Source organism: Ursus americanus, chromosome 1, assembly GCF_024610735.1.
Source record: "Ursus americanus isolate L20-20 chromosome 1, mUrsAme1.1.p, whole genome shotgun sequence".
NCBI lineage: Eukaryota > Metazoa > Chordata > Mammalia > Carnivora > Ursidae > Ursus > Ursus americanus.
The window spans coordinates 51,807,298-51,820,013 of record NC_142127.1 but is presented as its reverse complement, the minus strand read 5'-3'; the positions used below and the strand labels follow the sequence as shown (position 1 = coordinate 51,820,013).

The following is a 12,716-nucleotide window of genomic DNA, read 5'->3' as shown; positions in this document are numbered from 1 at the left end:
AGCTACATAGACCATACTTTCTTAAGCTCGTTTCTGTTTTTCATCAAAATATGGAACATAAGTATTACTAAACTGTTACTAAATATTCTCTTTAAAATATAGCATATCCAGAGTGAAATTATAGAAATAAAACTTTTAGTTCAATTAAGTATTTTTCTCACTAATTCTATTTAATCTGATTAACTTTTATTGAGTACCTGCTTTCATGCAAGACAATAAATAGCAGGCCTGTTTGTTATAGGGGCCTATAAAAGTGTGATACGTAGTTTGTCTCTGCCCTCAGGAATATTTAGTAAGGGATATGTACATCTAGTTCAAAGCTGAGTATAATTGATATATTAAAAACACAATGTTTTAAAGACTATAGCATGCTAATGTAGGACAGAATAATTCCATTTGGGGTAACAAGGTAAGACTTCATGAAAGAAGTGACATTTGAACTGAACTATGAAGAATGTTAAGGATTTAGGCCAGTGGTTCTCATCTGAAGGCCATTATTCTCCCCCCCACACACACACACCTCACCCCCTTGCCAGGAGACATGTGGCGGTGTTCAGACACATTTTTGATTATCACAGGTCAGAGGTTGGATGCTACCAGCAGCTAGGGAGTGGAGACTAGGGATGCTGCAAAACAACTTACATCCAAAGAAAACAACCTACAATATGCAGGACAGCCCCACACAACAAAGAATGATCTGGTCCAAAATGTCAGTGGTACCACTGTTGAGAAACCCTGACTTACATATAGTAAAAGCTTATTAAAGATCACAGGAAAGTAGAGAGGGTATTCAGGGAAGCAACCAATAGTTGAGTTAGGCTGATAAAGAGATAGTGGAAGTGGAAAAGTAGGTTTGCAACAGGTTATACTGTTAATTCTTTTTTTTTTTTTAATTAAGTAGGCTCCACGCCCAACATGAGGCTTGAACTCAAGACCCTGAGATCAAGAGTCACACATTTTACCAACTGAGCCAGTCAGGCGCCCCCTGTTTATTCTTTATCTAAAAAAAGAGTTACTTTATTCTCTTTATAATTAAATATTTGAAGCTATACAAATATCCTGTTTTTCATTGAACTTTTGTTCACTAATTTAGCATTCACTGGTGGATATTGCCTGCATCAATTATTACTGTGGTATTCTAATCTATTCTCATTCCCCCTACAATTTGAAAATTTGAATTCCTCTGGAAAGAAGAATTTTCCCTTTCCCTCATTTAGTTATTTATTTAATTATTTATTTCTATCACTATGGACTCAGAGTTATTTATTTAATGGGTTATAATCCAATACTATTGTTATTTATTTTGTTGCTCAGATTATTTCAATTTTGGCCTTTCGCTGCTCTACCAACTTAGCTCCTATATCCAGCCCCTGGTAACCACTGTTTTACTTTCTGTCTATGAATTTGCCTGTTATAGGTGCCTCCTGTAAGTAGAATCTAAATATGTATCTCTCTGCATCTGACTGACTTCACTAGCACAGTGTGTTCGAGATTGATCCATATTATAGCATGTGTCAGAACTTTTTTCTTTTTATGGCTAAATAATATTCCATTGTATGTATATACCATATTTTGTTTATCCATCTATCCATGTATGGACACTTGAGTTGTTTCTGCCTTTTGGCTATTGTGAGTAATGCTGCTATAAACATTGGCATGCAAATATCTGTCTGTTCAAGTCCCTGCTTTCAGTTCCTTTAGGTATATACTTAGGAGTAGACTTGCTGGATCATATAGTAATTCTGTGTGTAGCTTTTAAAGAACCACCAAACTCTTCCATAGTAGCTGCACCATTTTACATTACTACCAGTAAGCAATTGAGCCTAACTCAACTATTGCACAAGGATTCCATTTTCTCCATGTCCTTGCCAACGTTTATTATTTTCCTTTTTTTTTTTTCATAATAGCCATCCTAATTAGTGTGAAGTGGTATGTCATGGTTTTAATTTCTATTTCTCTGTGGCTTATATTTGTATTTCTCTAATAACTAGTGATATTGAGCTTTTCATGTGCTTGATTTTAACTTTTAAAATGGTGTTAATTTAAGATATAATCTGTTAAAAATGAATGTTGGCTTTAAGTATATATATTTACAGAGTCTTGGAGCTGTCACCGTAATCTAATATCAGAACATTTTATCATCTGAAAAAGAAATATTGTACCTGTTAGCAGTTACTTCCCATTCCCACACCCTGTCCCTTCTACCTCTCAACCCTAAGCAACCACTAATTCACTTTCTGTTTCTGTAGATTTGCCTATTCTGGACTTGGCATATAAATGGGATCATACATATAAATTGGCTTTTGTGACTGGCTTCTTTTACTTAGTATAATGTTTTCGAAGTTCATCTATTTTGTAGCATGTATCAGTAGTTCATTCCTTTTTATTGCAAAATAATATTACGTTGTATGGATATAGATCCTCTCATCCTTTCGCTCGCCTGGTTTTTTTTTTTTTTTTCTCTCTTCCTTTTTTTTTTTTTAAGTTCTTTATAAATTCCAACGGAAATAAGAGAAGAATTATAATTATGTAATATACCCTTTGTGATTGCCTTTTTCAAATGTAAGAGGAAAGTCTATTCACTCTTTAGCTCTCATCTTTATAATCAGTACTTACTTGGATCTTATGAATTAAAACTTTAACTCAACCAGTCATTCAATTTATTGCAGAGCTTTTTTTAAAAAAAATCACAGCATATCTCTCTAAACAGAACCCAAACTGGGAATTTTCAGTGTTAGAATTATAAAGAAAATGATCTTTGAGGTGCAGCAGACACTGATTCCATCATAGTAATTAACCTGTTGTAAAATATCTTTAAACTTATTCTCTCCTCTTTGGCCTCATCAAAGAATTTGATTCTCCTATTGACATTGACTCTTATTACAAGCATTAATTGGATTTGACTTTCTAAAGAAATTCCAGAGAGACTCATTTTTCCAAAACTGTTTGATCCCTCACAATTAAGAAAAAATGTTGGCACTATTTAACTTAATTCCAAATTTGTGCTGGCATATAGGATTTCAAAGCTGTCATTATTTCCATAGCATTTCAAAGTTTAAGAAAAGCATGTGAGAGTGACCATGGCATTTTTTTCCCCTTTTCTGTTGGAAGGGCGAAGATCTCTCAGGTAATGAGAACGTCTCAGAAATTAAAACCAGTCACTATAGAGGCAGCACTGTTTGCATTTCCATTCATGTACTTCAGGTGGTATCTAATCAGTGAAGTCAAGTTTTGGGCCTTTATCTCCAACAACAATAGTTTCTCTTAATTCCCTTAGGGTTTTGGGAGATGGGGAACAGTTATTCTGTAATTTTTCCTCCTATATAAAATTGTTAACTTTATTTATTGTTTTCATTTAGGTTGCTTATGGGAGATGAGCGTGTAAAGAATGGCCTTAATTTCATGTATGAGGCCCCACCAGGAGCTAAAAAAGGTACTTGCCTCATTTCCTTTTTTTTTTTTTAAGTCTTTGATGTGTTTACAACTAAAGATTGAGAACTATTATAACAGACATTTTTTTTTTAAAGATTTTATTTATTTATGAGAGACAGCCAGCAAGAGAGAGAACACAAGCAGGGGGAGTGGGAGAGGAAGAAGCAGGCTCCCAGCAGAGGAGCCCAATGTGGGACTCGATCCCAGAATGCCGGGATCACGCCCTGAGCCGAAGGCAGACGCTTAACGACTGCGCCACCCAGGCGCCCCTATAACAGACATTTTTTAAAAGTTGTTCTTCATCTTTTGGGGCTCATGGGTGGCTCAGTTGTTTAGTGTCCCAACTCTTGATTTTGGCCAGGTCATGATCTCAGGTACGTGAGACTGAGCCCTGTGTTGGGCTCTGTGCTCAGTGCAGAGTCTGCTTGGGATTCTCTCTCCCTCTCTGTGCTTGCATTCTCTCTAAATAAATACATAATCTTTAAATACATACTATACATACATACATAAAAGTTGCTCTTCATCTTTTAAAATTGCTATTATTCTGTAAAGATAATTTTAAAATACTGAATTCAGTACAGTAGAATAAATATTAAAAATAATTAATCTAGTAATATTTCATGACTTGACTTTTTTTTAATGACTTGACCTTTGAGGAGGAAAAAATGTCCGCATCAACAGGAGTGCATTTATTCTTTTATAATTTGTGTATACATCTTTAGTCCTTCTTATTGAATATACTTATAGATAGTATAATATTCTGTCAATGAAAAATATAAAAGTTTAAGAACTAGGAATTAACGTGCTTATTGCGTACTGTCTTGTTCAATATTGTAATTATCCTTTAGTGATTTGAATTTTATCTTGTGAAAGAAGAAAAAAAGAAACCAATAATTTCTTACAAGTTACAATTAAATACCATGACATCATAGTATGGTATATGATAGCAGACTTTAATGTTGAAGTTTTTAACTTAAGCTCTTTTTTTTCTCCCATATCTTTGATATGCAATCAAGAAAACAAAGAGGTAAAGTACTATTTTCTGTGTTTGGATTTACTTGGCAATAGATTGTAATTTTATGGAAAAATTGAAAGACTTCTCAATGTTTTTAGAAAGAAGAAACAGAAGGAGAGACCGAATACAAATTTGAATGGCAGAAAGGAGCCCCCCGGGAAAAGTAAGAGCCAGTTTTCTTTTAAGATGAAATATGTATCACTAACTTTATCTAATATCCCATCTTGTGTTGCCTTTTCGTTCACTAGTGTAGGCAACTAATGTGAAAGGTATTTTACATGATTTGTTTTATACAGCTAATTTACTTGATCATAGACTTAATTTTATATAGTTTTCCATTTTTTTAAATTACAAATCATCAAACTGGACAGTTAATGATGAAGTGGTATTTGGAAATGCTAAATAGATTTCATAGTTCTGTATATTTATTGAAGTTATACATTTTATAATATATTTAGAACTATAAAACCATTTTCAGGATAACTGCTGTTCAGTTTATTAAATTGTTCTTAATTTTGTGTTTGTACATATTCTCTACTTAATAGATATGCCAAAGATGACATGAACATCAGAGATCAGCCTTTTGGTATTCAGGCAAGTGACCCATATTTTACTCTGTAAGAATAATTTTTATTTAATAAATAGTTCTTTATACTGTTGTCCAAAAGGTATATAAACTGACAAGGGCTCTTTGGTTTTGATTTGTATTAGATAGTAAAAGGACTAGGGGAGAAAATGTTAAATGTAGCAGACTAATAAAATAGGAATCAGGACTCTCATGTCCATGTGGATTCCCTGTGCATATGCCTATTAAGTTTGATTTTCTCCTGTTTAAAAAAAAAAAGATAGGAATCAAAGTTTTGTACTGAGGGTTATAATGATAAGGGTCTCTTCAGTTTTCAGGAATTTGGAGAATTAGCTCAAGGTTAAGAAACAATGTAAAACTATTTGTTTAGAACCGGAACAAAGTATCACCAGAAGGCCAGATTCTTGTTGGAAATAACATTTTTTGGAATCCTGCCTTGCTTACTCATTTACATATTATCTGTGCCTACTTTCCTGCTACATTGGCAGAGTTGGAACAGAGACCTCTGGCCCATAAAGCCTAAAATATTTACTATCTGGTCCCTTACAGAAAAAGTTTGCCAACCCCTGATTAGGAAACAGAAACGTTAAAGGTTAACTTTTAAAATTTAGAGAATTTAAGACTAAGCCATGACGTATTTCCTTTTTGGTATTTTACCATTTCTTTTTGGATGACATTTTTTATTGCCACCAAGTAACAGTCAAAAAGAAATAGGATTCAATTTAGCTTTTAGGCAGAATTTATAAAAGATTTTAGTATTTATGTTAAATTACCAAATATAGTTATGTAGTCTTTCACTGGAAATCTTTTAAAAAATGACAGTAATTTAGGGGCGCCTGGGTGGCGCAGTTGTTAAGCGTCTGCTTTCGGCTCGGGGCGTGATCCCAGCGTTCTGGGATCGAGCCCCACATCAGGCTCCTCCGCTGGGAGCCTGCTTCTTCCTCTCCCACTCCCCCTGCTTGTGTTCCCTCTCTCGCTGGCTGTCTCTGTCAAATAAATAAATAAAATCTTTTAAAAAAAAATGACAGTAATTTAACTTAAACTCTAACAAGGAGTAGGGATTTGAACTTAGATTTTTACTATCTAAATAACTAAAATAATGGTTACTATTTCTCAGGTTCGAAATGTGAGGTGCATTAAATGTCACAAATGGGGTCATGTCAACACAGATCGAGAATGTCCTCTGTTTGGTCTTTCTGGAATCAATGCAAGTTCAGTTCCCACTGATGGCTCAGGTAAGCACTAGACATGAATTATGTTTGTGTTAGAATTTGTATCAAGGACAAACAAGGAAAGATAACATTTTTCTTTAATTTCTCTGGGTTTTGTTTTCCTTTGGTTTGGTTTTTTTGGACTAAGTCATGTACCCAAAATATGATCAATGGGAAACTCTGATAATATATTTTGATTTTGAAATGCTCTGTATTAGAATTTAATTTTTCTAGCCCAGGGCCCTATAAACTTGATTTTAAAGGTAAAAGATAGGAATGCCTGAGTGGCTCCGTCGGTTAAGTGTCTGACTTCGGCTCAGGTCATGATCCCAAGGTCCTGGGTTCGAGCCCCACATTGGGCGAGAGCCTGCTTCTCCCTTCTCCCTCTGCCTGCTCCTCCACCTGCCTGTGCTCTCTCTCTCCCTCTTTCTCTCTGTCAAGTAAATAAATAAAATCTTTAAAAGCGAAAAAGGTAAAAGATATATTGAGCATACTTCATCAGGTTAGTAACCTAAAAATAGAAGGAAGAAACGGTTATTTCTCATATTCATGTCCTCCAGAATTATAAATGTAGGCCAACTAGAAGACTCAGCAATTGCATCATTTTTAGTTCAGAGGTAAAATCAAAACTGAGTTTAAAAATATGTTAAATATGGGGGCGCCTGGGTGGCGCAGTCGTTAAGCCTCTGCCTCTGGCTCAGGGCGTGATCCTGGCGTTCTGGGATCGAGCCCCACATCAGGCTCCTCCGCTGGGAGCCTGCTTCTTCCTCTCCCACTCCCCCTGCTTGTGTTCCCTCTCTCACTGGCTGTCTCTCTCTGTCAAATAAATAAATAAAATCTTTAAAAAAAGAAATGTTAAATATGTTAAAATTGAGTTTTACTTGAAAGTTATTTACCTTCCTGCCTATTATTGATGACTTAGAAAAATTGGTCTAATTTGGTTTGGATCATTTGAGTTCTCACATGTTAAAGCTGAGAAGTTTTAAATTTATTAGTGACTTATTAGTATATTATTGAGACAGCCACACCAGTCCAACTGTAAGTCATAATAATTATAAATAAAAATAACTTGCTTAACTCTGTAATCTAAAACAAGTTACTTCACTTTTATGAGCTTCAACTCATCTGAAAATAAGGATGATAGTATAACTCACGAGATTTTTCAGCATTATTTAAGAAGCTAGAGAACCTTTTTTTTTTAAGATTTTTTTTTATTTATTTATTCGACAGAGATAGACTTTTTTAAAAGTGGAGCCCAGTGCAAGGTTTGAATTCTCGACCCTGAGATCAAGATCTGAGCTGAGACCAAGAGTTGTAGGCTTAACCGACTGAGCCACCAAGGAGCCCCTTGACACTGTTTCTTTTATGGTGTTATGGATGTTAGAATGGGTAGAGAAGTACACAGACAGAGTATTACTATTGATTTTTTTTTTAATTCTTACTGCTCTAAAGAAGATTTAGAAACCACATTTTACATAGAGGGAAACTATTTGCTCATTGGTGAGAGAATGTTGGTACAGAACTTGGTCTGGCAATCTCTAACAAAAGAACATCCCACTGATTCCACAGTGCAGGTACTCTTAAAACCCACATACTGGGGGCGCCTGGCTGGCACAGCGGTTAAGCGTCTGCCTTCGGCTCAGGGCGTGATCCCGACGTTAATGCGATCGAGCCCCATGTCAGGCTCCTCCGCTAGGAGCCTGCTTCTGCCTCTCCCACTCCCCCTGCTTGTGTTTCCTCTCTCGCTGGCTGTCTCTAGCTCTGTCGAATAAATAAATAAAATCTTTAAAAAAAAAAACAAAACCCACATACTGATGTTCCCTCCTCCCCTGCCCCCACTCACCTGGTGAAAGAAGAGAGACGTCCCAAAAGAAATAAAGCCCCGAAGAACTTGGGGGTTGACTAGGTCATATATGAAGAACCCGTTGGGTCAAATATTTCTGACCACTAATTTTAGTAGTCCTAGAATTTGGTGTTATATCTGAAAGGTATATGTGTTTTCTGGAAGGGATTACATCTTTCTCATTTTTCCTTCGTTCCAGTGTTACAACTCTATGACTCCTGTATTAGCTAGGGGCAGGCAGTGGTAATGGCTGTCTTTGTTCCCCAGCTTCATCTTACTTTGATCCTGCTTCTGAGAGAATGAGTAGGATAGATTCCAGACTTAGCCTTTTATTTAGTAATCAATAGACCTGCTTTGTCTTGATTCTATATTAGAAAGTCTATAACAACAACCAAAAGAACTTGTGCTATTACCTGTTTTTGAGAGTATTGGAAATGGTGAGGGGTACCTGGGTGGCTCGGTCGGTTAAGTGTCTGCCTTTGGCTCAGATCATGGTCCTAGGGTCCAGGGATCGAGTTCCACATCGGGCTCCTTGCTCAGTGGGGAGCCTGCTTCTCCATCTGCCTGCTCTGCCTGCCACTCCCACTGCTTGTGCTCTCTCTGTCTCTCTGACAAATAAATAAAGTCTTAAAAAAAAAAAGTATTGGAAATGGTGAATTCAGATACAACAGAGCTGGTTATTATGTCTTCTCCACCATCCATTTACATTCATAAACTTAAAAGTAATCATTTTATATGAAGTTTTTGGAGCCCACTTATGGTGGGGTTATACTGTAGTACTGTTCTTCAATGAAATGAACTTTTTCAAAATAAAGTGAACTAAATAGAAAAATGCTCATTTTTTTGGCTCCTGGTAAGTCTTAACATTTTTTTAACCAAGCTTGAGATGTCTACAAATTAGTGACTGTTTCTCCGTTATCTAAATGAATTGAGCAGTGGGGTGGTAGAGGGTAAAAAAAGTATTAACTTTATTGAAATACTATAGTCGATATCCCTAATATATAAAATGTTCTTTCAAGTCAACACGAAAAAGATGAACATACAAACGCAAAAGAGCAAAAGACATAAATATAGGTAGCTTAGAAAAGGAGGACTCCAAATGTCCATTAAACCTATGAGGACATTTTCAACAGCATTAGGAACCAAAGAAATAGGGGTGCCTGGGTGGCTCAGTCAGTTAAGCATCTGCCTTTGGCTCAGGTCATGATCTCAGGGTTCTGGGATCAAGCGCCACGTCAGGCTCCCTGCTTAGTCAGCAGGGCCTGCTTCTCCCTCTGCTGCTCCCCCTGCTTGTGCTCTGTCTGTCTCTCTCTCTCTCTCCGTCAAATAAATAAAACCTTTAAAAAAAAATAACCAAAGAAATGAAACTAAAATAATATATTATCTTCTTGCTACCAAATTTGGTAAAGGTTTAAAAGAAGTATACATCCAGAGGCGCCTGGGTGGCTCAGTCGTTAAGGGTCTGCCTTCGGCTTAGAGCGTGATCCCGGGGTCCTGGAGATCAGGCTCCCTGCATCAGGCTCCCTGCTCTGCTAGGAAGTCTGCTTCTTCCTCTCCCACTCTCCCTGCTTGTGTTCCCTCTCTCACTGGCTATCTCACTCTCTGTCAAATAAATGAATAAAATCTTTAAAAAAAAAAAAAAAAAGAAGAAGTATACATCCAGTGTTGAAGCAAGTGTGGTAAAATTAACATTTTAATCTATTGTTGATAAATTGGAATACCTTTTTATTTTTTATTTTATTTTTTTTATAATTTTTATTTTGTTATATTAGTCACCATACAGTACATCCCCAGTTTTTGATGCAATGTTCCATGATTGGAATACCTTTTTAAAGAGGCATTTGATCATATGTATCAAAAGCCTTAAAAACATTCATACCCTTTTACCTAGAAATTCACTTTCCAGGAATTTATAAGAAAGTGATAAGGGGGGACTCCTGGGTGGCTCAGTTGGTTAAGCATCTGACTTGTGATTTCGGTTCTGGTTGTGATCTCAGGGTCGTGAGGTTGAGCCCTGCGTGTGCTGGGCTCTGCACTCAGCGGGGAGGCTGCTTGAGATTCCCTCTCTCTGTGTCTTTCTCTCTCCCTCCCCCTCCCTTTGCACTTCCCCAGTCTCCATGCTCTCTCTTAAAAAATTTTTTTTTTTTTTTTTTTTTTGTTAAAGACAGATATTGGCTCCCAAGCCCCTATCAAATCAGAGTTCTGAGAGGAGTCTGAGATTTCACCCCTAGAGGATGGTCATGATCTGTAAATTTGGGAAAACAGGTTTAGGCAAAAATGATGCCAATGAATACCCTGTGTGGTGTGGTGTATATTGTTTTTGGAATATACAGTGGAGAAGAAAGTAGAGTGGAGAAGAAAAGGTGGTAATGTGATGAAAATCCTTTTTTTATTTTAAGGGAAATGTTCATTTCAGCATCATTTCTAATTTTTCACTCTTATAAACTAAATATCCAGCACTAGGGGAAAGGCAAAATAAATTGATATATTTAGTGAATTAAGGAATACTAATTGAATCTATATTATGGTTTTGATAATATAAAACTACATGCATATATATTGGGACTGGAAGGAAACATGAGAGAATGAAAATAGTTTAGTAATTTGTTGTAATTACAAGTGACTTTCATTTACTTTTATGTTAAAATGTGTGATTAAAATTGGGAAAGAAACTTAAAATTTAGGCTTTACAGACATTGACTATCTCATGAGATCCTTCAGAAGGCTAATGTTTTCCTTCGTACTCCTATGTTAAATTTATTTTCAGAATAGTTGGAACAGCTAAAGAAAGCAAAGAGTTACTGGTATTTTGTAAATGGTATGTTCATGATGAGAAATAACTAGCAGTCTGAATTAATTCTTTGCCTCACTCTTTGTAGAAAAAGGCATTAGGAAATTTTCCATTTCCATTTTTTCCTTTGAAACTGACAAATGTGTGAGAACAAATACTGGTAAATACACAGGATATTTTTTCATTTCTTAAATCCTCTATTTTACTCATCTGAGAATATCTCAAGGCACTGAATTCTGTGATAAAATTATGGCAAAAATAGATCAGTAACTTTCACCATCTGTGATACCACAGAAGATGATGAAAGTTACTGATCTATTTCTGATGCACTGTCACGGTTGAGAACCATCAGCTTCAGCTGTACGGAAAGAACAATTGATATGATATGAAGATTTCCTAATGATATGGATGTTGTTGAAAACATTTGGCCAAATAAAAAAAGCAGATTATAAAACAAAGTAGCTACCTGGATTCCATCCGTGTTTCTCTTGCTATCTATAGACAGCTTCTTGTAGAAAAATGGCAGGAAGTAGACGAATATATTAATATATTAACACTGGTTGTACGTTTGTAATTTTTAAGTGAATATTATTTTAGAAAAATTGAAAGTTTTGTACATAGAAGTAAATTATTTAAAATTTTATTGCTCAGTTAATATGTTTGCAGTTCGACCTGAATTTAGCAGTGCCACTTAACTAACACTAAGAGAAACTCTTAAAGTTTTCTCAAAAACAAAATAAAAAACTCTACTATATCAAATAGGGAAGCAGATAATAAAGATGTTGTATTCTGAATTTGAATGCAATGAAAAATAAACTGGCCAATTTCCTAATCCACTTGCTGATTCAAGCTAAAAAATCTTTCCATTTTAAAAAATCACCTATTGAATAATGTCTCACCAGTGAATAGAGATTATTTTTGCAATAATGCAATTTCAGTGGATGTGGTTATCATGGGATAATCACACCCCTGGGGTACAGTCTTGTGCCTGTAATCTCCCAGGAGTGTAATTATTTCATGATAACCACACCCCCTGGTGTTGCATTATTTCTATTATGAAATTCTTAGTTTAGTATATAAAGTAACTTACTTTGATCACTGGAAACTGCAAGGTGCTGTTAGAATGTTCCAGCTGTGAGGTTTACAGAGACCAGCTATAAGATTTACTTCTCCTTTACAAAGTTAAATTAGGCAATCAAAATGCTTCTTTTGGCTAAGCTGGTTTAGAATTTCTTTTCTACCGATAAGATCATCTTTAACTTTGTAAGTTTCCATGAATTCTAAGTACATCAGAATTACACGTAAAACTTGCAAGCTTCGGGGCACCTGGGTGGCTCAGCGGTTAGGCGTCTGCCTTCGGCTCAGGGCGTGATCCCGGCGTTGTGGGATCGAGCCCCACATCAGGCTCCTCCGCTATGAGCCTGCTTCTTCCTCTCCCACTCCCCCTGCTTGTGTTCCCTCTCTCGCTGGCTGTCTCTATCTCTGTCAAATAAATAAATAAAATCTTTGAAAAAAAACAAAACAAAAAAAAACTTGCAAGCTTCAATGGTGACTGAATTTTTATAAAATATTTTTATATTACAGTATAATTAAATGGCCTGCCCACCAACCTTTTACCCATACTCTTTGGCCCTTATTCTTATCATTCACTCTTACATCTGTCCTTACGTGTTTATTGTATACTGAAAGTAAACATTTTTTCAAATCCGCAGTGGGGGTTTTCAAGGTAAGAGGGATATTTTTGTTTTTGTTTTTTGCTTTCTTAATAGATTTAATAGTTACATATATCTGTGTGCCTCCTACTTAATCCTTTTGTTTTTTGTTTGTGCTTTTTCTTA

The 12,716-nt window shown here is 35.9% G+C and overlaps 1 protein-coding gene across 1 annotated transcript in view; it reads left to right on the top strand.

Annotated features, from left to right (window-relative positions):
- Positions 1-12,716, top strand: part of CIRSR (corepressor of RBPJ and splicing regulator) — a 38,235-nt gene that overhangs the window by 5,894 nt on the left and 19,625 nt on the right. Inside the window, exons 3-7 of the mRNA XM_045800326.2 lie at positions 3,360-3,433; positions 4,449-4,459; positions 4,546-4,610; positions 4,993-5,041; positions 6,151-6,268. Of these exons, the coding sequence (XP_045656282.2) occupies positions 3,360-3,433; positions 4,449-4,459; positions 4,546-4,610; positions 4,993-5,041; positions 6,151-6,268 (317 nt within the window). The remainder of the gene's footprint in view (positions 1-3,359; positions 3,434-4,448; positions 4,460-4,545; positions 4,611-4,992; positions 5,042-6,150; positions 6,269-12,716) is intronic.